The sequence below is a fragment of the Lynx rufus genome, unplaced genomic scaffold (genome assembly GCF_022079265.1).
Source record: "Lynx rufus isolate CCGP_SWC_20201006 ecotype Redwood Valley unplaced genomic scaffold, mLynRuf1.p SCAF_5, whole genome shotgun sequence".
Lineage (NCBI taxonomy): Eukaryota > Metazoa > Chordata > Mammalia > Carnivora > Felidae > Lynx > Lynx rufus.
Genome location: NW_025814867.1, coordinates 76,576,224 through 76,603,504, shown reverse-complemented (window position 1 = coordinate 76,603,504; position 27,281 = coordinate 76,576,224). Strand labels below are relative to the sequence as shown.

General features: G+C 39.5%; 1 protein-coding gene across 1 annotated transcript in view; it reads left to right on the top strand.

The window, feature by feature from the left end:
• Nucleotides 1–26,525, top strand: part of CUNH3orf70 (chromosome unknown C3orf70 homolog) — a 93,076-nt gene extending 66,551 nt beyond the window's left edge. Inside the window, exon 2 of the mRNA XM_047099713.1 lies at nucleotides 21,553–26,525. Coding sequence (XP_046955669.1) covers nucleotides 21,553–22,109 — 557 coding nt within the window. The 3' untranslated portion in view covers nucleotides 22,110–26,525. The remainder of the gene's footprint in view (nucleotides 1–21,552) is intronic.
• Nucleotides 26,526–27,281: the final 756 nt, after the last annotated feature.

Below are 27,281 nucleotides of genomic sequence, written 5' to 3'. Positions count from 1 at the left end.
TTGAAGGTGTAATTCATTTAAGGTGGTGAGATCGTCCTGGATTATCTAGATGGGCCCTAAATCCAATGACGGATGTCTTATAAGAGACATAAGAGGAGAAGACATCAAAAGAAGGCCTTGTGAAGACAGAGGCAGAGATTAGAATTATGTAGCCATGGGCAGGGAAGCCTGGAGCCATCAGAAACTGTAAGAAGCAAGGAAAGATTCTTCCCTAGAGCCTCTGGAGGGAGGATGGCCCTGTTGACCCCTTGATTTTAGACTTCTGGCCTCCAGAGTTGTGAGAGAATAAATTTCCATTGTTTTAAGCCACGAGATTTGTGGTCATTTGTTATGGCAGCTACAGGAGGCTAATACAGATTTCATGAGATTTCTTGTTGGTGTCAAGGAAAGTGGGTATTGATCTACTTTTCTGGACCCTGACTTTTTAATCTGTAAATTAAGATAATTAGATTATATCTAAGGCCTTTTATTTCTATGAATGCTTTAGAAACAAATAGTCTCAAACCAATTAAATGCTACAAATTCCAATTAGGGAGAGGGAGTGCCAGAGAAGCTGGCATTAGCCAGAAGAGGCAGTTTTTTAATAAAATTACATGTTTGTTTCTTCATCAGTGTAAGCGAAGAATACAGTTCTTCGTGTATTTGTCAAAACAAAATAAACTCTTCAAATCAAAAGAAAGTTTTAAAACCACCATACTAGAAAACAAAACAAAAATTTAAATGTTTATTTATTTGGGAGGGCAGAGTGAGGTAATTCTACTATATGGTAATTCTATTTTTAAACTTTTAAGGAACATACTCTCTTCCACAGTGGCCATAAGAATTTGCATTCCCACCAACATTCCACAAGGATTCTTTTTCTCCATATCCTCTCCAACACTTGTTGTTTCTTCTGTTTCTGATTTTAGCCATTTCAGCAGATGTGAGGTGACACACCTCATTGTGGTTTTGGTTTGCATTTCCCTGATGATGAGTGATGTTGAGCATCTTGTCATGTGACTATTGGCCATCTGTATGTCTTCTTTGAACAAATGTCCATCCATGTCTTCTGCCCATTTTTAATTAGATTATTTGTTTTTTGAGTGTTGAGTTGTGTAAATTCTATCCAAATATCCAAAATATATTTTAGATATTAACCCTTAATTGGATATGTCATTTGCAGATATCTTCCCCCACTCACTAAGCTACCTTTTAGTTCTGTTGATTCTTTCTTTTGCTGTACAGAAGCTTTTTATTTTGATGTAGTCCCAATAGCTTGTTTTTGGTCTTCCTTCCCTTGCCTCAAGAGACATATCTAAGAAAATGTTGCTGTGGCTGATATCAGAGAAATTACTGCCTGTGCTGTCTTCTAGGATATTTATGGTTTCAGGTCTCACATTTAGGTCCCTGATCCATTTTGAGTTTATTTTTGTCTATGGTGTAAGAAAGTGGTCCAGTTTCATACGTTTGCATGTAGCTGCCCAGTTTTGCCAACACCATTTGTTGAAGAGACTCTTTTCCCATTGCATATTCTTGCCTCCTTTGTTGAGGATTAATTGACCATATAATCTTAGATTTATTTCTGGGTTTCTTACTCTGTTCTATTGATCTGTATGTTATCTGATCTGGTACCATACTGTTTTGATTACTACAGCTTTGAAGTATATCTTGAAATCTGGAATTATGATACTTACAATTTTGTTCCTCTTTTTCAAGATTGCTTTTGCTATGCAGGGTCTTCTGAGATTCCATACAAATTTTAGGGTTGTTTATTCTAGTTCTGTGAAAAATGCCATTGGTATTTTGATAGGGATTGCATTAAATCTGTAGATCATTTTGGATAGTATGGACATTTTAACAGTTCTTCCAATCCATGAGCACGGAATATCTTTCCATTTATTTGTGTCATCATTAGTTTCTTTCATCAGTGTTTTATAGTTTTCAGAGTACAAGTCTTTCACCTCCATGGCTAAATTTATTCCTAGGTATTTTTTTTGTGCAATTGTAAATGAGATTATTTTCTTAATATCTCATTCTGCTTCATTACTATTATATAGAAACGCAACAGATTTTTTATATTGATTTTTTTATATTGATTTTGTATCCCGAGACTCCACTAACACTGAGCATCTTTTCATGTGTTGGCCATCTGTATGTCGTCTTTGGAAAAATGTCTATTCATGTCTTGTGCCATTTTTTAATTGGATTATTCATCTTTTGGGATGTTGAGTTTTCTACATTCTTTATATATTTTGGATACTAATCCTTTATCACATATGTCATTTGCAAATATCTTCTCCCATTCACTAGGTTGTCTTTTAGCTTTGCTGATTGTGCTTTGCTGTGCAAAGCTTTTTTATTTTTGTATAGTCCTAGTAGTTTATTTTTGCTTTTGTTTCCCTTGCCGCAGGAGACATATCTAGAAAGAAGTTGCTATGGTCGATGTAAGAGAGGTTTCTGCCTGTGTTCTCTTCTAGGATTTTTATGGTTTCAGGTCTCACATTTAGGTCTTTAGCCCATTTTGAATTTATTTCTGTGTATGGTATAAGAAAGTGGTCTAGTTTCATTCTTTTGTATGTAGCTGTTCAGTTTTCCCAGCACCATTTGCATTTCTGTAAATCTTCTTGAGCTTAGTTCTGGAAGCTAAGTCAGTTAGTTAGAAATAATTTTATCCTATCAACAATAGCCAAACTATGGAGAGAGCCCAAATGTCCATCACCTGATGAATGGATAAAGATGTGGTATATATACATACTTGGGGTGCCTGGGTGGCTCAGTTGGTTAAGCATCCAACTTTGGCTCAGGTCATGATCTCACAGTTTGTGGGTTTGATCCCCACATCGGCCTCTTTGCTTACAGCTTGGAGCCTGGAGCCTGCTTCAGATTCTGTGCCTCCCTCTCTCTCTGCCCCTCCTCTGCTCACACTCTGTTTCTCTCTTCCTCAAAAATAAATAAATGTTTAAAAAAACTTAAGAAGATGTAGTGTGTGTGTAGACACACACACACACACACACACACAATGGAATATTACTTAGCCATCAAAAAGAATGAAATTTTGGGGCGCCTGGGTGGCGCAGTCGGTTAAGCGTCCGACTTCAGCCAGGTCACGATCTCGCGGTCCGTGAGTTCGAGCCCCGCGTCGGGCTCTGGGCTGATGGCTCAGAGCCTGGAGCCTGTTTCCGACTCTGTGACTCCCTCTCTCTCTGCCCCTCCCCCGTTCATGCTCTGTCTCTCTCTGTCCCAAAAATAAATAAACGTTGAAAAAAAAAATTTAAAAAAAAAATGAAATTTTGCCATTTGCAACGACGTGAATGGAGCTAGAATGTATTATGCTAAGCGAAATAAGTCAATCAGAGAAAGATAAATACCAAATGATTTTGCTCATATGTGGAATTTAAGAAACAAAACAGATGAACATGTTGGAGGAGAAGAGAAGAGAGGGAAACAAACCACAAGAGAGTCTTAACTATAAAGAAAAAACTGAGAGTTGATGGAGGGAGGTGGATGGGAGATGGACTAGATGAGTGATAGATATTAAGGAGGGCACTTGCTGTGATGAACATTGGGTGTTGTATGTAAGTGATGAATCACTGAATTCTACTCCTGAAATCAATATTACACTGTATGTTAACTAAAATTTAAATTAAAAAAATAGTTTTATCCTTTCTGGTTTTGCTTTTATGATTTGTTAAGTAGGTTATAAGCAGTGCTCACTCAGGGCTAATTTTTCTCTAGTACGAGGCAAGACCTTCCTTAATACTGTCCTCAATGCCCTGAAAATTATGAATTTTTCTAATCTACCTGGTGGGGCCGGCTCTTTATAAGTGAGTAGTAGACCCTATTCCCTCTGATCCTTTTCAGTCTTTTCTTGGCTGTGGTAGTTTCCTCATCAGTATGCTATTGAATACTCAAGGGGACCCTCTACAGGTCTCTGGGCTTATCTCTCTATGTAGCTCTCTCCTCCATGGTAGTCTAGCTTTCTTAGTTTACCGAGACTTTTAAGCTTTGTTTTTTTTACATTAATGAGAAATTTTTTGAGGTTTTTACTATTTTCTCCTTCCCTGTGCTGTGGCCAGGAAATTATCTCAGGGCAGCAAGTTTGGGGACTTGTAAGGCTTACCTTTTTTTTTTTTTTTTTTTTTTTTGGTCTCTTGGCATAATTGTCTTTTGTTCTCTGATGTTCATTGTCTTGAAAATCATTGTTTCATGTATTTTGTCTGTTGGGTTTTTTGTTATCTTGTTGTGAAAACTAATAACGTGGGAATCACCTTTGTCCCTTCATTTTCCCTTCCTTTACACATCAAATTAGCATGTCTCACAGAATTTATCCCTTTCTAACCTACTCTTTTGCCATTGCCTTAATTCAATCTCTTTATTTCTCTCCTGCAACCTAAGTTGTCTTCCTGACCCTTTAGTCTGTCTTCATACTGTTGACAGAATGGTCTAAAACATAAATATTATCTGGCCCCATTCTTCTTTATTTAGAATCCTTCAGTGATTCCACATGATCTTCTGGATAAAATCTCTATACCCAGTCTCTATAGCATGCTCTAACACAGCCTTTTGTGATCAGGGCCTTGCTCATCTATGTGGACTCTTTTCCTTCTTAACACCTACGACTTTAAAGTGGTACTAAAGTGTTTTAATTCTTTGAAAACGTTTGCTTTTGTGCATCTTTGTGCTTTTACACGCCACACTGTCTGCTTGGAATGTCTGACCTTTCCTAGCCCCACTAAGCCTCCAACCACCATACTCCGCTCAGACATCACCCCTTACGAGTGTTTCCTGAACTACCTGCCCTCCTGTGGTTGATTCCTCTCCTCTTTCTTTGTTCTTCCTCTGTGCTCTATATATCATCCTGTTAAAACACTTGCCACATTGTAGTGCAGTTGATATTTCTGGACTGTTATCCAAGATAGAAATGACAGCCATTTAATAATAATCCTGAGTTATATAGGCATTTTGTAACTAGAAAAAGGATAAAGTATGCAAAATTTGAACTAGAATCCTATGAACAGTATCAAAACTCAAAATTCTTTAACATAATTGAAAATAAGTAAAATAACTGAAAGTATTTTAGGTACTTTTAACATACTTTTAATTTGATTTTACAGCGTTGGATTGGAACATAATACTCAGAATGCAGTTTGTCCTTATTTGCTGTCACACCAGAATGATAATGCATAAAGAATAATGTCAGGAAAAAATCGGTATTTAAAAATACTTAAGAATCTACACTGTTGGTAGCCAAAGTAAGTGGGGAAAAATCATGCTGACAAGCAATATTAGAACACGTGATGGAAAAATCTGAAAATAACCCATCAGCGTATATGAATTCTGTCATTTTGTTATATGTGAATGAGACTAGATCTAGGTATATAATTCAATCTATTAAAAAATATGTTACACATGTATGTATGCCCTTAAAAGAGGGAAATTGGGACTTCTCAGTGCTACTTCTCACCAGCTGGCAGAGAGACAATGATGAGGTAGAAGATCCCCTTTCGGGGTGGTATCAAGAAACAAGGGCACTGGAATAAGGAGTTGGGTATGTATTTTTCCTTATTAGTGGAAATTCACGTTGAACATATTTGATTATATTGCCATGCCAGTATCTTACAATCTCTTATTATCATTGCAGGTAAGTTGAGTCCTACTACATTAGAGGTTTCTCTAGAGAACAGAGCAAATAGGATATGTGTGTATATAGAAAGGTTTATTATAAGGAATTGGCTCATACCATTATGGAGTCTGGTGAGTCTAAAATCTGTAGTGTGAGTTGGCAGGCTGCAGTCTCAGGAGGGCCAATGGTGGGGATGAAGTCCAAAGACAGTCTACTAGAGAAATCCCTTTTGTTCAGGGAAGCTGGTCTTTTTGTTTTAATCAGGCCTTCAACTGATTGGATGAGGCCTACACCCACATTATGAAGGACAGTAAGCTTTACCCAGAGTTCACTGATTTAAATGTTAATCTCATACAAAAATACCCTCCAAATTGACACATGAAATTATCCATCGCACCCACTGAGTGGCAAAATGAGTAGTTTTGTAATCAGTTTCCTCGGGCATTATATTAATGCATCTTTTTTTTCTTTGCGGGTTCATAAAAATGTTTACTGTAAAGGAAAATTCTATTTGCTTTTATCACATCATTTTGTAATCATTTGACATTTTGTGGGAAAACTATAGATCTTCTGAATTATCATTAATGAACTCTTGGGATACTTGTTTTGGTTAGAATGTGGCCTGCTTGTATTCTAGACAGAAGCAGTAATAGCCTCATTATTCTGTTTGACACCATCAGGAAGATCCCACCTAACATTTTAGGTTCATGGTCTGCAAAGGATTCACAGAAATAATATTTGGTTCTTCATTAGCAACATATTTTTTTAAATCCATAATTAGTATGCCTCTATCAAGAACATTTGGGGATCTCTGAGCCAGCCAAATGCACAGTTAGATAATTCCCAGGATGGTTTTATCTGCTTAGATTATCCTAGGCACGTCAGAACCACTGCATCTGGACATGCTTCATCCTTGCTGTGGGGCCGGTGACCCTGGAAGTGTTTTTAACCACAGCCTGTCTGTCAAAGGCCTGTGGCTTTGTTTTTCTGCAGGAGACCTATTTGTATTAGTGATATCTTTGTTCCCTTATATTTTCAAGTGATAATTTAGAAAGTTCATCAAACCCATAGAAATCTTATTTGGCCTTGAAAATCTGCATTATCATAGTATCAGATCTCATAGATGTATCACTAGGCTAAAACCATACAGACATGTGCTGTGGTCATAAATTACCATACACACAATGTGGGGAAACAGCTCCCACAGTGCCCATCATGGTGCTGATTGTCTTAGGCTTCTTTTATATGCTGCTCCAGTTTGTCTGTTACTTTACCTGTAATCAGAATTTCTTTTCTTAAGTGGTTGATTCTGCCTTACTTTACAGGTATGGGTGATTCCTCCTTGTCCGTCTCCATTGTTCTCTTCCTAGGCAGTTGTATCCCAGGCTGTAGGGAAAAGAGATGTATTACTATACTTTGCCAGCCACAGTGATGATCTGTTCTCATTCATAAAACTACTGAAAACCTACCCATTGATTTTTTTCAGTCTGGAATTAAGATTAACATATGTTGGTCTGTTATGAAGCCTGGTTCAGAATATTCTTTCCTGTTATTTTTTCAGGGAAAGCACTTTTACTTCATAAGTTTTATATGTCATTCCTATGGAGGAGCATACTCAAGGATATTCAATAAGCTCTCTTTGTTTTATTGTTTTTTGACATTATTGATATAGAAATATTAAGCAAATATAGCAAAAACAGTGCTTCTTTAAAAAAATAGGTTTTAGAATGCATTCTTCCAAAATCCCCTTCTGTTATATTAAAGTTAATTGTTTATCAGTTTTCTAATTTTCAACATCTAAAGAATTATTAGTATATTAATACATAACAGTATCTATTAATAGTCTAGGTTCCAAATCTATACACAACTTAATTTCTTAATATCGTGCTTATATTTTCTCAGTAGACAAATCAGGAAAGTGCCACCTACCAGAAATCCCACACCTTAACCTTGATCACTGAATCAGTTTGAGTCCAATCAGGAAAATGGAAACCACACAATAGATTACTCGGGAAGTTTAATATAAAGAATTATTAAACTCTAAGAAATAAGTTAGTATAAGATGTAAGGAAAGTGTGTGTGGTTCCCATGGGTTGAAGGAAAATACCCACGAAGGATAAAGGTGGAAGGCAGTACCCTCCCCAAGGTTGGGGTTCAGCCCTCTGTTGGAAAAAGTGTCATTCTCCAACAGGACAGCAGAGAAGCTTGCTGCTTTACCAGGCTTTACTGGTATGCAGTTACTTGGCAAGCAGGAAGCAACCCTCTGGAGTGCAGGGAAGGCACAGGCAATCAGCAGTTAAGGGTGTGGGTGTGTAGAGGGAGTAGAGGCTTGGGTGGGCAGGAGGGCTTTGGAATGCTGGTTTCAATGTGGAGAGGGCCATGGGAAGCCTATCACCAGGCCAGGCCAAGACTGCAAATTTGCTAAGGAACTGCATGTTCTGAGTGCCTGGCTGGGGCAGAGCTCCAACAGATTTCTTCATGTCTGACCCCTCACATGTGCAGCAAATGGTAGAAGAGCCCCTTACTTCTGCAGTGTCCCTCCAGTACCCTCTCCTGAGGAAATTTACCATCATGCCGACTGTAGTGGAAAATGCATTAAAAGCCGTGGGGGTGCCTGGGTGGCTCAGTTGGTTAAGCATCCAGTTCTTTATCTTGGCTCAAGTCATGGTGTCATGGTTCCTGGGATTGAGCCCCAGATCAGGTTCTACGTGGACAGTGCAGAGCCTGCTTGGGATTCTCTCTCTTGAGGTTTCCTCTGTCTCTGCCCTTCTCCTGCTCATGTGCGCAGGTATTCTCTGTCTCTCAGAATAAACTTTTAAAACAATTCTGTGCATTATAGCAGAGTGTATATTGAAGGGAATGTTTGGAATCGAGAGGCAGTTAATTGATATGTAGCACATTTCTTAAAATATTTTTGAGAGAGAGGGAGACAGAGTATGAGCAGGAGAGGGGCAGAGAGAGAGGAAGACACAGAATCTGAGGCAGGCTCCAGGCTCTGAGCCATCAGCACAGAGCTGGAAATGGAGCTTGAACTCATGAACCACGAGATCATGACCTGAGCTGAAGTCACACGCTCAACCAACTGAGCCACGCAGATACCCCGACATGGTAGCATATTTATAATCTCATTGTAATCTGGACCCCTTTTTCCCCTCTTTACTATTAGTGTGAAGTGGGGAGTGACTCCCTCCATATATTTACAACCCAACCATTGTCATGAAGAAGTAGTCCACAACACAGCTCCAAGTTGGGTTTTGGTGCCATCATCTGAGCCCCCTTGTCCCCATTCAGGAGGACAGGCATATCTCTTCCTATTTTGCTTCCCTTATTGTACTGTTTTACATATTGAAAGTTTGTGGCAACCCTGTGTCCACCAAGTCCATCAGTGCCATTTTTCCAACAGCATTTGTTCATTTTGTGTGTCTATGTCACATTTTGGTAATTCTAGCAGTATTTCAAACTTTTTTTTATTATTGTATTTGTTCTGCTGATCTGTGATTAGTAATTACAGCTCACTGAAAGTTCAGATGATGGTTAGCATTTTTTAACAATAAAGTATTTTTAATTAAGCTGTGTACATTAGCATAATGTGCATAGACTTAATGCTACTACACATTTGATAGACCACAGAATAGTGTAAACATAATTTTTATATATGCTGGGGAACCAAAAAATTCTTTTGAGTCACTTTCTTTCTTTTTTTTTAAGTTTATTTTGAGAGAGATAGCACAAGCGGGGGAGGAGAAGAGAGAGAATCACAAGCAGGATCTGTGCTGTCTGCGCCCAGCACAGGGTCAATCCCGTGAACCACCGTGAGATCATGACCTGAGCTGAAATCAAGAGTCGGACACTTAAATGCTTAATCAACTGAATCACCCAGGTGCCCCGTCTCACTTTATTTCAGTATTCACGTTATTGGAGTAGTCTGGAACCGAACTCACAATATCTCCACGATATGCCTGTAGTTAAGTGGATAGTTAAGTAGAGATCTATTTAGTTGTGAATACCAAATTTGTTACTTCTTACTCCTTAACTCTTTGGATTCCGTGATTGGCACTGATTTTAAAATTGGCTGGCTTAGAGGCACCTGGGTGGCTCAGTTGATTGAGTGTCCGACTGTTAATTTTAGCTCAGGTCATGATCCCAGGGTCAGATCCCGTGTAGCACTCTTCAGGAGCATGGAGCCTACTTGGGATTTGCTATCTCCCTCTGCCCCTCTTCCCTGTTCATGTGCATGCTCGCTCTCTCTCTCTCTCTCTCTCAAATTAAAAAGAAAATAATAGTAAAATTAGCTGGCCTAACCACAGGTCCAAGAGAAATGAAAGGTAATTATTACAACTGATTAAAGAAAAAACATACTTTCTTTTATATATCAAGAAATATAAATTCTTGTATATAATTATTAATAATTTGATTTGAAATTACATCTCATTGATAATTTAGAATGTATTTCATTGTGATTAATAAGAAAGTTCTAGAATGCCATATTGGTTTGTATAAATTTGGAAATTAAGTTTTTGAGTATGTACCTACATGTTCCCTACAAAAATAACCTACAACGAAGATACATTTTCAAAAATTCAGTAAAAATCTGCTGAATCCCTGCTGAGCCCCTGTGCTAAGCAGATACTTCAGATGTTTCAAGATCTTATTTTTCTTAGATCAGGTTAACTGGTTAGCATCCTTTTCTTGTGAATTTCTGAACTTTTCATCCCCAGATCAATAGATAAATGTGACAGATGTCTTATTCCATTTCCCTTAGCATTAGTCTGTCAAGAATATCTGTCCGTTGAATTAATGGCTGCCAATAACTTATTTGGGATCTGTAGAACTATATAGCTGTATGCTAGTAGAATGGTAGAAGCCCCACCAGGGTCATCATGTTCTAGCTCTCCAGTTTTGCTGCCTTCCTTAGGGAATTTCTTTGTTCTCAAATTTTTCTAACTGCAGTTTTAGAAATCTGTTGCCCAGTTTATGGACTGGGTAACTCAGCCCATATACTAGTGGTTTTGCAGAAAAAGGTAGGAGGCTGAGATGGTCACATAAAATGCCCATAAGGTCAAGGCTTGTTATAAAGAAATCAGAGGTAATGACTATTATTATGATCATCCATCTTTAGATAAAAAAGGGTAGCACTCATAAAGCTTTTCTTACCTTGTAATGATCCGTAATTAGCCATTTTCTCATTAATTCCTCTTTCCCTCCATCAGGCTCATTAGTGTTTTCGTGCACTGTGATGTACAGACCCTTAATACATACTGGTTGAGTCTCTGTGTGCCCTGTCAGCTGCCATCTTTTTCTTTTTGAACATACTGTTTTCATCATCTCACTGTCAGTGGCTGACCCATCCTTGGGAGAAGACTCCCTCAGCTGTCCCTTTTTCTAAACAATTTACTATGTTTACAAAAGCTCTACAGAGCAGCTCTAGTGAATAAGTAGGACTTACAAATTAAATGAAAAGAGGTAGACCTTATACGCTCCTACATGTGAAATAATGTTTGACCACCTAAAAGGAAATGGTCCCTTGTTTGTGGCCTTATTTGGTCACCTAAAAGGAAATGGAAGCCCGAGAGTTCTCCTTCTCTGCCCGTTTTGTTTTGTTTAACTGTGGATTGTTTTAGCCAGACTTATCTGTTAGGATGTTTCTGAACTCTGGCCTTAGAAGAGGCTCTTTCCCAACTGGAATCATCTGTGTCTACAAGTCCAGGGAATTTCATTGTGCCAGGTTACTTAGCAGAGTATCTCCTATTGTATATAGTCTTTTAAGGCAAGGGAAGGGTGTTGCTCTCTTTCCGGATTATCTCGGTGGTGAGACTGGTCTTGGTCATAGGAGAGCCTTGTGTTCCAGTTAGGCTGGTCACCCCACATCCCTCCAATATCCCATACTTTTTCCACCCCTGGATTTTTGGAATGCCACTTTCTTTGGTCCGAGTCCCAGCTTCTCTTCAGTTTACATTCCATATTTTCTGTCTCTTTTTTTTAAAATGTTATTTTGAGAGAGAGAACGCATGTGCACACGCACATGCGCACACAAGTGGGGGAGGGGCAGAGATGGAGAGAAAGGATCCCAAGCAGGCTCTGTGTTGTCAGCACAGAGCCCAGTACCAGGCTCCATCTCACGAACCGTGAGATCATGGCCTGAGCTGAAATCCAGAGTTGGATGCCTAACCAGCTGAGCCACCCAGGTGCCCCCATTCCATATTTTGTAAGCCCTTCCAGCCCTCACTTTTCTCTGCGGTCCTACACTGTGTATAGTACATGCCTTCACAGCTTAATACTTACCTTTCCTCTTGTGCTGTTTTGGATGTTTTGTATGACCCAACTAGATTGTAAGAGGGATGAATTTTATACTTCTTCTCTTTCCCCCTTGTTGTTTACTGGCAGGTATTTGTAGAGTTTTTATTTATTTTTCTTTTTTTTTTTTTTTTGTTTTGGTATTTGTTAAAATACACAAGAGTGTGTTACTTTTATCTGTCCTTAACTGTCCCTTAAACCAGAAGAATTGGCTTCAGGTAGAACCAAACATGGTTTAAAAAAGTATAGAGCCTTCACTATACCTCTGTTCAGACTGGCTGCTTTATAAAATGATAAATGTGGCAAACAGCTTCTCTTTCTGTTGTTGGTTTATGGAACTTTCAGAAATGATATTTTTAGGGAAGGTCTCACTATAACACCTGCCCATACCTCAAGGTGTCAGAAGTGTGGCTCAGAGCACTGTGGATTGTAGAAGTCTGTTGGTAAAGGGCTCCTGCCCAGTACCAGCTGCTAAGTGGTATTTCTTCTACCTCCTCCAGTTCTTCTCCCACTTATTTGACTGAAGTCCAGATCTGAGTGTGAAACTGGGAGAGAAGATGGTAGCTTAATTGTTAAGTCTGTTGAGTGCTTTGGATTAGCTTTGTGCCAAACTGTGAGAGGAGCAGATAGAAATGGAAGTGAGTAGAAAGGCAAAGCTGGTCACATTACTCTCTCCTTAAAGCTGTGCGGTGTGTTTCTAGCGTGCAGGATAAAATCCCCAATCTTTAACATGGTCTCTAGGGCCTAACATGGTCTGGCCCCCTCTTATTCATCATGCTTCAGCCACTCTGGCTCTTCTCCTTCTTTGCCTGGTAACCCCCACTCAGTCCTGAGGGGGCATTGCTATGTATGGTCATCTCAAGGATGGCTTGCCTGACACCACCCACCCCTCCTCCCTCCCCTGGTCCAAATCATGCATCCCACATGTAATTGCTAATCACTAATTTTGCTTTTTCTATCGCTTTTGTCTATCACTTTCTATGGTTTATAATTGTATGTTCAAATATACATATTCCTTCCATAAGGGCAGGGATGTGGTCCCTCTTCTTGCTATTTTAACCCCCTGACCCCTAATTTAAGGCCTGGCACACAAGTGAGGCTTAATAAATACTAGTTTGAGGGATAAGTGAAAGCATATGTAAAAGTGGATTGTAGGGTTTGTAGGGTAGGTGATGAAGGTAGGGTGGCAGACAGCTGTGGTCAGAGAGAAGTTTACAGGCTAAACTGAATCAGGAAACTGGGTGCATTCAGAGAGTTGTAGAAACTGAGGACTAGGGGTGGTCATGGGCTTTGCAAGGCTTGGCCACATAGCAATCTGAAAAGCCAGTAGAGTGGCTTAGAGACTGGTAGGCAGCCCCTGCCTTCTGTAAGTAACACCAGTAATAGAATGTTTACAGTGTGCCAGACACTGAGTTAAAGCTTTTAAAAGGTAGACTCTCTGAACCTCCAGTGCCAACTGATCCTTCCAGCTCTGCAACTGGTCTGGAGCAGTTCTATGTGCTACTCCACAGGTCCGTATCTTTTACTAGCCGTGTGAATTCCTTCAGTGAAGCCTGCAATCCTATTGTGGTGCTCGGTGAATGCCCTTGTATATTCTTACAGTTTTACTCAGTTATTGATTTCATTTTACTTTTTATCTTCTACCCTAGTTTGGAAACTTCTTGAAGCATCACTACATGTTGTATTTCTTTTTATTTCCCTGTAGCACCTGATTTAGTGGTATAAACTTGGTAGATATTCAATAAATGTTTGTTAAATGAATAAATAATTCATGCCTCTGGTATTCTGTCTCACTAGGGTTTTGTTTCACATTAATAAGTTCCATTGCACTAAAGGTTATGTAGTTTGAAGAATGAAGAAACTACGATCTTGCATAAAGTTCTCATTGGGGACTTTAACATATTGGGCAGTATATGAACTTCAGTGTTCTCCTCGATTGAAGTACAAATACATGGTAGGGGCACCTGGTGGCTCACTTGGTTAAACGTCTGACTCTTTTTTTTTTTAATTTTTTTGATGTTTCTTTATTTTTGAGAGAGAGACAGTGCGTGAGGGGACAGGGTCAGAGAGAGAGGGAGACACAGAACTGGAAGCAGGCTGCAGGCTCTGAGCTATTAGTGCAGAGCCTGACGTGGGGCTTGAACTCATGAACCACAAGATCATGACCTGAGCTGAAGTCAGACACTTAACTGACGGAGCCACCCAGGTGCCCCTTGACTCCTTTTTTTTTTTTTTTTAAGTTTATTTATTTGGTGGGGGAGGGTCAGAGAGGAAGAGAGAGAATCCCAAGCAGGCTCTGCACTGTCAGTGCAGAGTCCGACACAGGGCTCAAATTCACAAACTGTGAGATCATGACCTGAGCTGAAATCAAGAGTCGGACACTTAACAGATTGAGCCACCCAGCACCTTAAGCATCTGATTCTCGATCTTAGCTCAGGTCTTGATCTCAGGGTCATGAGTGTAAGCCCTGCAGTAGGCTCTGTGCTGGGCGTGATGCCTACTTAAGAAAAATAAAGTAAAACAAAAATATGATACATTGACTGCCAGTGGAGCAGGGTACAAGGTAAGGCCACAAAAAATGTTGGTTATAATAAATATGTTCCTTTGTTTTTAGTTTGTGATATGCTGCTCAACTTCGTAAATGTATATTGCAGAAATAGCTGAATAAGGATATTTAACATTACTTTCAGTGTAATGAATGCCCTTGGGAATAAAATAAACATAATTGTGATTCACTATATAAAATCAAAGAACTGAACTGTGGATGCAATTTCCCTTAGGCCACTCAATTTTTTTTTCAGTAGATTTACCTTTCTAATTATGTTTTGCTTAGGCTAATTTTAAAATTACTTTGCATTCCCTGAGAGCAGTGTACTTCATGTGTCAAGGGGACACACATTTAATAGTCATAAAACTATCTGTAAAAGCAAAAAGCTCATTTCCCTCCCAAAGGATCTTTTTTAAGAATCAAAATGCACAACTGTTCTTTAAAAAATAGTTTAACAAAGTGCATACAGTTGCTTAACAGGGCATATAAATTATTTTTTACATTTACTGGGGTTTTATTTTTCTCTTCCCTTTGCGCTCTAGAACCAAATGAAAGAAACTCCTTCAAGGAAATAGATCTGCTGTTTATTTTTTAAATTTTTTTTAATGTTTATTTTTGAGATAGAGACAGAGCGTGAGCAAGGGAGTGGCAGAGAGAGAGGGAGACACAGAATCCAAAGCAGGCTCCAGGCTCTGAGCTGTCAGCACAGAGCCTGATGCGGGGCTCAAACTCACAGACTTGAGATCATGACCTGAGCCAAAGTCAGACGCTTAACCGACTGAACCACCCAGGCGCCCCAATCTGCTGTTACAAATTGGAATATTAGCTGTAGTTAATGGTAGAGAACAACAGTATAAGCTAATAAGAGCATTATCTAAACCTTATTAATGAAGTAATGAGTACCCTCATAAAGAACACAGATGTCACAAGGCTTGGGTCTTAGAACTCACTTCTGTTGTGTTACGTGATGTTGAAAAAGTAAGTCTTCCGTTTCTTCTAACATTTTTTTTTAAACCAAAGAACTAGGATGAGAACATAAATCTTTTTTAGTGTCTCATCGAGGCATTGTTTAAAAATTATGTATTGGGGCGCCTGGGTGGCTCAGTTGGTTGGGCGTCCGACTTTGGCTCAGGTCATGATCTCGCTGTCTGTGAGTTCAAGCCCCGCGTCGGGCTCTGTGCTGACAGCTTAGAGCCTGGAGCCTGTTTCAGATTCTGTGTCTCCCTCTCTCTCTGACCTTCCCCCATTCATGCTCTGTCTCTCTCTGTCTCAAAAATGAGTAAAAATTAGAAAAAAATTTTTTAAGTATGTACTATATATTATTGCTAAACACCAAAGGGGAAGAATGATAAGGAAAGTTATGAACTCAGACTCCTAAAGAATACTAGAAGTTACTTATGTAGCGGTTTTGATCAGTCCTTGGTTGAGAAATAGCTGAAGGTGTTGGGCCAGGTTCCCAAAAAGAAACAAGATGTATGAAATTTATTTTTCACTTACAGATCACAACTGTTTTTTTTTTTTTAATCTTGCTGTTGTATAGTCTATTTCATTATTAAGAAAGTGATTTCAGCTCCCTTGAAAAATATTCCAGATAAATTAATGGGTTTGTGACATTAATTTTTTATATTATTTTTAATGGGAATTAAGTACTGTAATGAGATTTAGTATTCATTTTCCTCTGGATGAGTTTAGTGAGTGATGGAATGAGTCATTAGCAAGCAAAGACTCTGCTTCCTGAGAATATTTTGAGAACAAACTTAAGAATGTGTTTAAGTTCGTAAGTGAAGGACTAGGGCTCCTTGGAGAAATGACTGATTCCTGGACTGGGGCAGGGGAGTACCAGATAAGCTAGTAACATCTATGGTGCCAGAAAGCATGGACGTCTTCAAAAAAGGATGATGGGGGCACGTTGAAAGGACTCAGGTGCTAACTTGAAGGAGCTGCCAGCAGTTAAATATGGGACAATTTGAGAAGCAAAGTAAATAATGATAGTAATGGATTACAATCCATAGAACAAAATAAATAGCTGTGAATCATATTTAATTTAAATAATTGAAAAAATAAACAAAGGGGAATTGCTTACATGGAATTCTATTAATAAATATAGGAGTAATGATGGAAATAGGAAATAACTGTTGGGAAAAATACTAACTCTTCAGTGGAGAAACCTGGACAGATCCCACATTAAACAAGTGTTCAAAGTTAATATGAGATGGAGCCACAGCATGTTACCTCCTGATAAATAATGCACCAGAAAGGGTACAACATCACTTCTATAGTGATTTTTCCCTGTTGTTTTGAATTACATTTTTTAGTTTGAAAAAATTAAGATTCAGATGTAGTTTTACAAATAATACAGAGATTCCATGTATCCTTTACCTACTTTCCCCTAGTGACAACTGTAGTTGCAAAACAGTAGTTCATTGTCATAACCAAGATACCGATAGTGATGTAGTCAAACTACAGAGCATTTCCATCACGACAAGGATTCCTGGTATTGCTCTTGCATAGCTTCACTGCTTTTTAAAATTGGGTTGCTTGTTTTTTGTTACTGAGTTGTAAGAATTCTTTACATATTCTGGATCATACAGAGTTTCCCCTCCATATAATGAATTATACTGATTTTTTTAGTATTAAAAATTATGTTAAAATATACATAAAATATACCATCATAACTGTTTTAAAGTGCTCAGGTCCATGGTATCAACTACATTCATATTGTTGTACAACCATCACCACTATCCATCTCCAGAACTCTTTTCATCCTGCAAAACTGAAACTCTATACCCATTAAACAGCTTCCTGTTTCTTTTATCTACTGGCCCGTGACAATCACTACTCTATTTTCTGCCTATATGAATTTGATTAAATTAGGTGGCTTATATAAGTGATACCATACAGTATTTGTCTTTTTGTGACTGGCTTATTTCACTTAGCGTAATAGCTTCAAGGTTCATCCATGTTGTACCCTGGATTTCCTTACTCTCTAAGGCTGGATAGTATTCCGTTGTATGTATATCCCACATCTTGTTTTTCCGTTCATTGATCTGTCAATAGACAGTTGGGTTGCTTTCTCCTTTTGGCTACTGTGAATAATGCTGCTATGAACATGGTTATGCAACTGCTGTCTCTTTGAGACCTTGCTTTCATTTGAGTATATGCACAGAAGTAGGATTGCTGGATTATATTATATCTAGATTTTTCTTTTATTCTTCTACTTTCTACTTCAAGCCCTGTCTATCTCTGAGTGTCTTTTCCTTTTAGAGATTTAAGTTTTAAAAGTTCTCATCTACTTCTTTCTTTTTTTGTTTTTAAAAGTTTATTTATTTTTGAGAGAGAGGGAGAGATAGAGTGTGAGCAGGGGAGGGGCAGAGAGAGAGAGGGAGACACAGACTCTGAAGCAGGTTCCAGGCTCTGAGCTGTCAGCACAGAGCCTGATGTGGGGACCGAACTTATGAGCCATGAGATCATGACCTGAGCTAAAGTTGGACATTTAACCAACTGAGCCATCAAGGTGCCACTACTTATTTCTTTTTTTTTTTTTTAATTTTTTTTAATGTTTATTTATCTTTGAGACAGACAGATAGAGCATTAACGGGGGAGGATCAGAGAAAGAGAGGGAGACACAGAATTGGAAGCAGGCTCCAGGCTCTGAGCTACCAGCACAGAGCCCGACACAGGGCTCGAACTCACGAACCATGAGATCATCACCTGAGCCGAAGTCGGAGGCTCAACCGACTGAGCCACCCAGGCGCCCCTACTTATTTCTTTAAATAACATACTAGGGGCGCCTGGGTGGCTGGGTCGGTTAAGCGTGTGACTTCGGCTCAGGTCGTGATCTCGCAGTCCGTGAGTTCGAGCCCCGTGTCGGGCTCTGTGCTGACCGCTCAGAGCCTGGAGCCTGTTTCAGATTCTGTGTCTCCCTCTCTCTCTCTGACCCTCCCCTGTTCATGCTCTGTCTTTCTCTGTCTCAAAAATAAATAAACGTTAAAAAAAAAAATAATAAATAAATAAATAACATACTAAACTCTTAATTAAAAGGACTGTTCAGAGAATAAAGTATAGTGGTTGTGGAATTTTGGCCAGGACCCCCCCCCCCCCGCTTTGTCCATGGTATTGTAGTGTGTTAGTTCATTTTATTCCCTTAGTAAGTACAGTATAGCAGACATAATTGGATTTCTCTGATAATTCAGGATCTTGTGATGCTTTGGGGCTATCATTGCAAACATTGATTCACAGTATAGTAAGCCACAGGGCAGAAGTTACCGGGGAATGGTGCAAAGTACAAACCCCTCTGGACTCTTTACAAAACTAAATCCTTGATTTCTCCTGTTAATTATGTATTTATAAGAAAATTAAACAATATAGTTTTATATAATTAATTGATGTTTGAAAGATGTTTACTAAACTTAGTTTCTCATCTGGCTGCCTCTGCTATTTTTCTTCTCTGCCTTCCTCTTTGCATCTGTGTCCCCATATCACCAGATAAATGGGCTGTCACCTAACTCAGAGTAAGCATATTTAACAAGTACAACTTATAGAAGCAAATGAAGTGTAGAATACAGTATTCTGCATACTTTGTCTCCCAGCTGCATTTCCCTTTCTTTTACTACACTTCAAGGAAGAAAAACAGAGTTTTCGAGAAGACAGGGTTAGAGAAAGGAAGAGGTGGAAGAACTGAGATGAAGAGAAAGAACAAAGACATTATGAAGAAGCAGAAAGGAGGAGAAGAGAAAGGAGGGTGGGTCGAGGGCAAGTGAGAGTAGGACAGGGTGGTTACAAAAGTTCCACAGTCAGTCTTCATGGAGTTCCTCCTTCTTTGAACTAAATAAAGCCCTGATCCCTGTGAGTCTGAGTAAGAATTTTCAGGAACTTCTACAGTTGTGACAAGTGGATAACTAAACCAGAGGTCACTTGGGCCAGAAACTTAATCAGCATTTTGCAAAAGGCATTTCTTGAGTGCCTGTCATCCATAGCCTCCTGAACTCAGTAACCACCAGTCCACTAACTAAGAATAGAAAAGACCAATGTCCATTCCAGATGATTTATTCACCACTGTGAATATAAGGGACTGGAAGATTGGAGGGGAGGTTCGAAGTTCTGCCTTCTTTGCCCCTTCAGCTGATAATGCCAGTGGTGCTTGGATGCAGAGGTCCTACTATACCAAACTCTAGTGATTTGAACTTTTCTTGAAAGAAATAATACTGTACTTCCTTACAGATAACAGAGAAATAAAGATACTGGCATATTTGAAACCTACTCCCCCAGGCAGGTGTGACGGATTCTTCTCACCTCTGTTTTTATCAGACCATTTAGGGTTTACATGATACATGTCCATGCTTTGAAGCAGACCTAGGAACCCAAAGGACTAACAGTTTTAAATGTACCTTTTCCATGTGTTACTCCAGAATGAAACTGAATATATTTTTGAGTAATTTAGTTACAATGAAATTATAGCATCTAAGCCTACACTTTTGTACAAGAGTCAGGAACCAGAAATAAAAAAATATAGGCAAGCTGATTGATCTTAATAGATTGCTGATGTTGTACTATTTATGGCCTAGTTTGCTTTTCTGATCTTAAATTGCTTTTCTTCCATGGCCTAAATAAATTGTTAAAAAATCTAAGGTAATTTTCCATACAAATGTGATTTCTGTCCTAGAATTTCCAGTCTGACCGAGAAATAAACAGGAGCCAGGTGCATGCACAATGAGTGAATTGCTTGCAAAGAGATGCTCATGACGGGATCATAAATCAGTAGTTCTCATCCAGGGCGATTCTGACCCTTAGGGGTCTATGATAATGTCTGGGAACAGTTTTGTCATACCTGTGGAGGAGGTGCTCCTGGCTTCTAGTGGGTAGAGGCCACGGATGCTGCTAAACATTGTACGGTGCATAGGACAGCCCCCTACAACAAAGAATCATCTGGTCCAAAATGGCAATAGTGCCATTAGGTTAAAAAGCCCTGTCATAATTATGTGCTGAAGATACAGTATGGACTGGTTGATACTCAACTACATTAGGAGAAACCCAAGATGGTGCCTACAGTTGTGGCCACTGTTTCTGAGTTTTTCAGGATTTTTTTTTTTACTTCCAGATTTCTATATTGAAATCATTTTAGATTTACAGACTGGATAATTTCCATCTCTATCTCTGTTTCCTTAGCACTTGGTACACAGGATCCTGGCTTTGCAAATGTTGAGTGAAGTGAAAGAACAAAGAAAGACACACATTAGGACAAGATCTGTTTAGGTTTCACTTCTAGGTGTGCTGTGTGAAGCCCTGCTCAGAGCAGAGGGGAAGGTGTGGAGATAAGCTTCTTGGTTTCCTAGAAACACTTGGTAGGTTACCCCCTACACCACCTGTGCCTTTGTTTCTGCTTGGCCTGGGCTGCTTAGTACCAGGGGAGCTGGTGTCAGGGAGAACATCTCCTAATTAGGCCATTGATGCACTTGGGCCTTGAACGAGATCATTTCCCACCTTATACCTTACCCCAGCCCTTGCCAGTGGCTGGGACAGTCCTGTAGGCCATTACCTGTTAAATACGCATGTGTATATGTATTCCGATTAAAACAGAAACCTAAAATGTGAAAGTCTTCTGTAATCCTGATAATAAATTGGTATATATTTCTCCAGTTTTTAAATGTATGTATTAGCATAAATATTAGCATATAACTATTAAAAATAAAATGGAATTATAATTTTATAGTATGCTATTTTACAGTGTGTTTTTACCATACTTACATACTTACAATACATATATTGTGGGCTTTCTTTATTCTAGTGTAAGGGATAAATCATTTAAGACTGTTGTTAAAATAAGAATTTTAGTATATACCCACTTCAGAAGTACTAGAAAGACATCAATATAAATTAAAATTTGTAGTGTGTGAGTTTTCTTAGATGGAAATACCATGATGTTATTATGTATCATGCTGTATTTTTCATTGATTATAACAATGTAGAATGATTCTATTACTGGTTTCTTTTGATGGTGAAATATTTTTAAAAACATTCTGAATCCTCAGAAGGAAACCATTATAGCTGTGTTAATGTACTTTGTGTAATACTCTTAGATTTCAACCACTTTTTTTTGTGTTCCTCACAGGCAAGTATGTGTATCAGCCTATGACCCCTGTGGAGCAGCTTCCAAGCACTGAGATTCCTGCAAAGCCTCGGGAACCCACGAACACCATTCAGATCTCAGTCTCACTCACTGAACACTTTTTGAAATTTGCATCTGTCTTCCAACCACCCCTCCCCCCTGATTCACCAAGGTACTGTATGATCTCAGACCTCTTTATCGACAACTATCAGGTTAAATGTATTAATGGGAAGATGTGTTACGTGCAGAAGCAGCCGGCGCCACATTCCCACAAAATGAGCCCTGAGGAGGTCTCTGCACATGATGCCTTAATTTCAAGAGAGAGCAGTACACCAAAAATAGATCACTGCTCTTCTCCCTCAAGTTCTGAGGACTCCGGGATCAATGCCATTGGGGCTCACTATGTGGAATCATGTGATGAGGACACAGAAGAAGGAGCGGAACTGAGTTCAGAGGAAGATTACAGTCCGGAGAGCAGCTGGGAACCGGATGAGTGCACCCTTCTCTCCCCTTCACAGTCAGATCTGGAAGTGATTGAAACAATAGAAACCACCGTGTGAGAGTCCGAGCAGGAAGCCACGGCCTCTGATCCATGCTGAGCTTTTGTACTTTGGTCTGATGGATCCTTTTTCCACTGCAGTTGGTATTTTCTACCCCTCTCTGACAACCATAGTGGTTCAGTGGTCTGCTGATTAGCTTCACTCTTAAATTAGTCTTAGAACTAAGACCTTCTTTTTCTTATAAATGGTTTTCTTTTGTATCTTGACTTATTTTCTATGTAGCATCTGGTGTCATGAATTGTGACCCAGCCTTAATTTCACTGGGAACTCTGAAAGCAGTGAAGTGATGATTATCATGGATCAGGTTGAGGAGCTACCCACAGCGAAGGAGACAGTATTTTCTACATAGCCAGTTCTTGACACACACACACACACACACACACACACACACACACCCCTCTTGGCGTTCCTTTTGGTGTGCCCACAGGCACCCCTACCCTGCTAGTCTCCTATGGGAATCAGCTCAGGAGCGGGGAACAGAGTGTGCACTGTAGATGCCATTCTGTCTCTTTTCTCTTCTCACCACCTGCATCGGTCTGGGCCCCTGTTGCCTCAGTTTATTTCTGGGAGGTTACTGGAGGTTCGCTCGACCCTTAGTTATGGCCAGTGTCTGCATACCCTGCGTGATCTGGGGCAGAGCCAGACCTTCATTTAAGAAGAGATGACGCCTTCAGTTTCATGTTCAATCCACCTTTAGCTGCGTGCCTACGCTCTGCAGGGTGCACAGTGGGATGCAGACTGAGTAACACCTGACTCCTACAGGAAGGGGCCCGCAGTCCAGCAGAGGGCTGTGCTAACACATGCGGGTAATGGTACCCAGAATGCTCTGGAAACCCAGGGGAAGGAGAGTACTAGGCATGCAGCTGGAGAACGTGTTGCCACGTTTGAGCTGGCCTCTTGGGTGGATTCCTCAACATTTCCCCATTTTTCTTAATTGTTCTTCAAATCTGGGGAAAACTTTTAGGAAGTTATATAGGTATTATATTTAGGAGGCGGCCACATCTGACGTCTTAAGAAAAAAATCAATAGTTTTAGTTAGCATGGAAATGCTAAACACAGCAGTCCTTTAGGGATTAGGAATGAATCTAATAGGTTTGATTAATTCTGCTTCATTTGGTTGTATGAAGCATTAGAATGGCTTAGGTGAGAAATGGATTAGAATTCAGTATGATGCATGGATTTTTTATGCAAATGCAAAAGCAGTTGAAATAGTTTGCTGCTAAGTCAGAAGATATTTTGTGTAATATTCATTCACTTTACTACAGTAATATTCATTGTCTGTTGTACATGTTCTCTTTTCTCACACACACAAAATAGTGAATAATTCTTTCTTACTTAGCTCTCTTCCGAATTCTCCTAATTTCCATTTATACAAGGTGTTATTGTGTGAGTTGCTTATCTGCCATTTCTCCACGTCTCCTCTCTGTGAGGCGTAGTTAAGAGTTCAGGAAGTTTAAAATACAGCCTGATACACCTGCCAAAGTTTGGAGGTTGAGAAATACTTCTTATGCCCTCACTTTCTGTGAGCGTGCTCTCGTGGCACTATCTCGTGCTCTGTCCACATTTTGGCACATCTCTTCTGTGTCACTTTAGTTTGTATTTTAAGAAATAAGACGAGGCCTGTTGTGTTCCACCCTGAAGCCTCCATTTGGCATCCTTCACAAATCACTCTAGGCAGAGTCTGCTGTCTTGGTTGTACATGTAGTTCAAGTGATTGGCTAGAACACTTTGTTAGGTCTAGGTGCCCAAAACAGCGCTAGGGTTTAGAAAACAGAGTACACGTATTCCTTTGAAAGCAGTGGCAGTTAAAGCTTCCTGTGCTAGATGAGAATGCAGCATAAAGTTCCCACTGACTGAAATGTAAAGACTCAACAAGTCAGACCAGTAAGGTGGTGAGAGGAGCTCCAGGAACAGCAGGCTCCAGGAAAGGGCAGGTGGAGGAGGGGGTGCAGAGAGGGCCTTCCCCGGCCTGATGGCTTAGGGACAGACATCTGATGAGCCTGTCTGAGGTTCTCATTGCCTCCCATGATTTACTAGCCAGCTGAAGGCAGGCATGGAAGCCCAAATCCCGTGAGCCGAGCAGTGTAGCCAGCCACTGTGTACTCAGGATCGAAGCAGCGACCCCAGGGTCCTGTCTGCACCTACCCTGTGGTTGAGCTCAGTGAAGCCCCTGGGTGGGCATATGGAGGGTCTCCTTTCTCCGCACAGTTTTATCAGTTCTGTACTCTGGGCTCACATTCCTGTTCATTAAACTGATCAGAGTCAACCACCAGGTCTCCAAAGCTGTGGAAATACGTGGTCACAGGGCCATGTTTCTGAAGCTGGCTGTGTCAGGGTTGGGGCCTTCATCTGTAATATCTATGACTTTTGCCTAGGTTCCTGTTTTTTAAACTCCTGAACTGCCATTCAGATTACCCATGATTTTAATGAAATTTTTGGATTTAATAATGGTTGATAATCACTTTAAATATTTGCACAATCTCTTTATAATTAAAAATTCACTAAGCTTCACTTACTACTCTTTTATAGAATTGAAGATGTTCCATTGGATTCTAAATATCAGATGCTCCTGGATCTCAAAATAGCCTTTTCTAAACAAGCACAAGCAAGGGTTTCTTTGTCATAGCACTGTTAATAATTCTCTGAAAATCATACATGATTGAACCAGAATTGTTTCTTAATGCTTGCATTCCAAAAACAACTGATAAGGATATGAAAATGGGTATTTACAACTTAAATTCTAGGCCTATCTGTTATATATTAGATAAAAGAATTTCTCTGTAAACCTGATATTATATTGCTCATTTGTATAAGCATATTTATAGGCACTTTAGAAAATGTTTAGACTGCAATGTGTATTATAGACATCGAACACAGTCATGTTAAATAGTCTTTGGGTTAATACTTGTACGTTGACAGGTACTAAAACTTAATAATTTGAACCTGGTAGTTCACTTGGAGTGAAGGGTTGGGCTGTGTGGATGGAGAAAGTGCTTTGGGGGCTTTTATGGAAGCCTGGCACCATTCCCACTTCCTGAAAGTTGATGTAAGAGCTGTTAGGGTGGAAGATGCAAAAGAAGTGCTGTATGGAATTCAGCTTTATTACCTAACCAAGACTTACTTTGGAATTTTCCAGTTTCAGATATTCTAACTCTTCTGAGAAATGACAAAGCAATTAAAATGCTTTTGTGGTTATAACGATTTGGTACATTAACAAATGAGGCTTTTACAATCAAACCTAGGTATTTTTTACCTTGTAATTTTTAAGATTTGAAGTAAGAATCTGAGGAAAACCATGAAGAAAAACGGTTGCTTTCCTGGGAAAGGAAGACTTGTACTTCAAGGTAATACAATACAAAATAAAACCAAATAAACCACCCAGACTAAAACAAAACAGTGAAGTTGTTGTCCTCAAGTACCTTTTGGATTTGATCTCAGATTCGATACTGTTGTGGGGCTGGTGCTTTTATTTTTTAACCTCTACTTCCTGGCCTATTTGAAGCAGTTCTTTTGAGACTAATCAGAACAAACTCATTTTATACAAATTTCTCTATTTGGGTATAGGACACAACCTATTTTAGAAAACTGCCAAAATACCCAGATAGGTTTGGCGGTATAAATACCGCCAGGGCAGGGGGTCGGGGGGAAAGTACAAGTTAAACTAATATTTATATGTCAGCTCTTGATTATTCCATCTTGTTTGCAAAATTGTACTGACATGTTTTGGCCTTTCACAGGAGGGAAACAACATTTTAACAGTTTTCTTTCCTATCCCCTCTCCACAGGAGGTGGGGGCCAGAATTGAGGAGGACAGTTGCATTTTAGGTTTGTCTGAATAGTCTGGGATTGTGTCTGTTCCCACAGGGGAGGAGAGGGGAAGGAGGTGGGAGTCCTCACTGTCTCAGTGCCGTGAACTCCAGGGATGTCGGTATTTCTCACATCCAAACATAATTACGAGGGCACGTCTCAAAATTAATTTTGGGATTACCTTTTAAAAATGTTACGTCACTGCTCCCTTTCATTACTCTAGGGACTGGAGAGTTGACTACCGTGAAAGGGCCATGCTTCTGTTAGTGCTTTGAGTTCCTTTTTCTGTTAAGATTGAAGCAGTGCTCTCTTCACAGTATGAACAATTCTGAAAGCAGATCATCACTAGAGGCTTTAATATTGAGCTTCTGTATCGTTGTGTCCACATACACTTTTTAAGGCTGTTCATACCTTGCAATATTCACTTACTGTGCTAATTTTTTCACCTATTTCAAAGTTTTAAGCACAATGTTGACCCCTCTGTAATCTCCTAAAATTATATTGTTTTCCTAAAGACAGCTCAAGTTTCCTCTATGTATAATACTTTAGGAAGATACTTAACTTGTAAAATAAATGTAATTTTTTTCTTTTGTACCAGCACAAATCTGATATTTTGGAGTCTGGAATATTCTCTCCCCCTCACTTTCTCCTTTGGAGAGGTTCTGTCTGATTCAAATAACATTGTGAACTAAAGAAAACAACCCGCATTTATAAAACATGAAACTTGTATACTGAGTGCCTAGTTTGCGCTAAGAAATAAGCAGTTTACATCATTATCACACTTAGACTTTATAAAAACTATGAAGTGCAGGTAAGTGTTATTATCCATAATAGGCACTCATGGTCAACTGCTCACAACGACTCCCAGAACACTTTGTAATAGGAACTTTTTTATCAGCCACATGAGGTTTATGCAAATAAAACTTACATTCCCCCCATGGTCTTTATTTCACACACAGCTACAGGCTTGCATGTGGTTTATATGTGCCGTGTGAGACACTTCTACCCACAGGTCCCAGGCGGTGCACTTTGTCACCCAGGCTCAGGGTCCAGACCTCAGAGTGGCAAATCCAGAAGCTCAGTTCTTTAATTCACACCTGGAAAAGAGCAGCTTGTGGGCTGGATTTCATTAAGTAACTTCACTAGGGACCGCTAAGTAAATTCATTTATCAGTAATAGTAATAATGCCATTGTTAATATTATTAATAGTTATAGCCCAACCTTACTGCTTTCCACAAGTAATCCTTAAAGCAGCCCTCTGAGGGACATTTCAGTACTACATTTCACAAATCAGGAACAGCGCTCAAGGAGGAAATATTTTTGCCCCAAATGGCACAGCTTGTAGGTAGTAGGAGTCAGAATTGA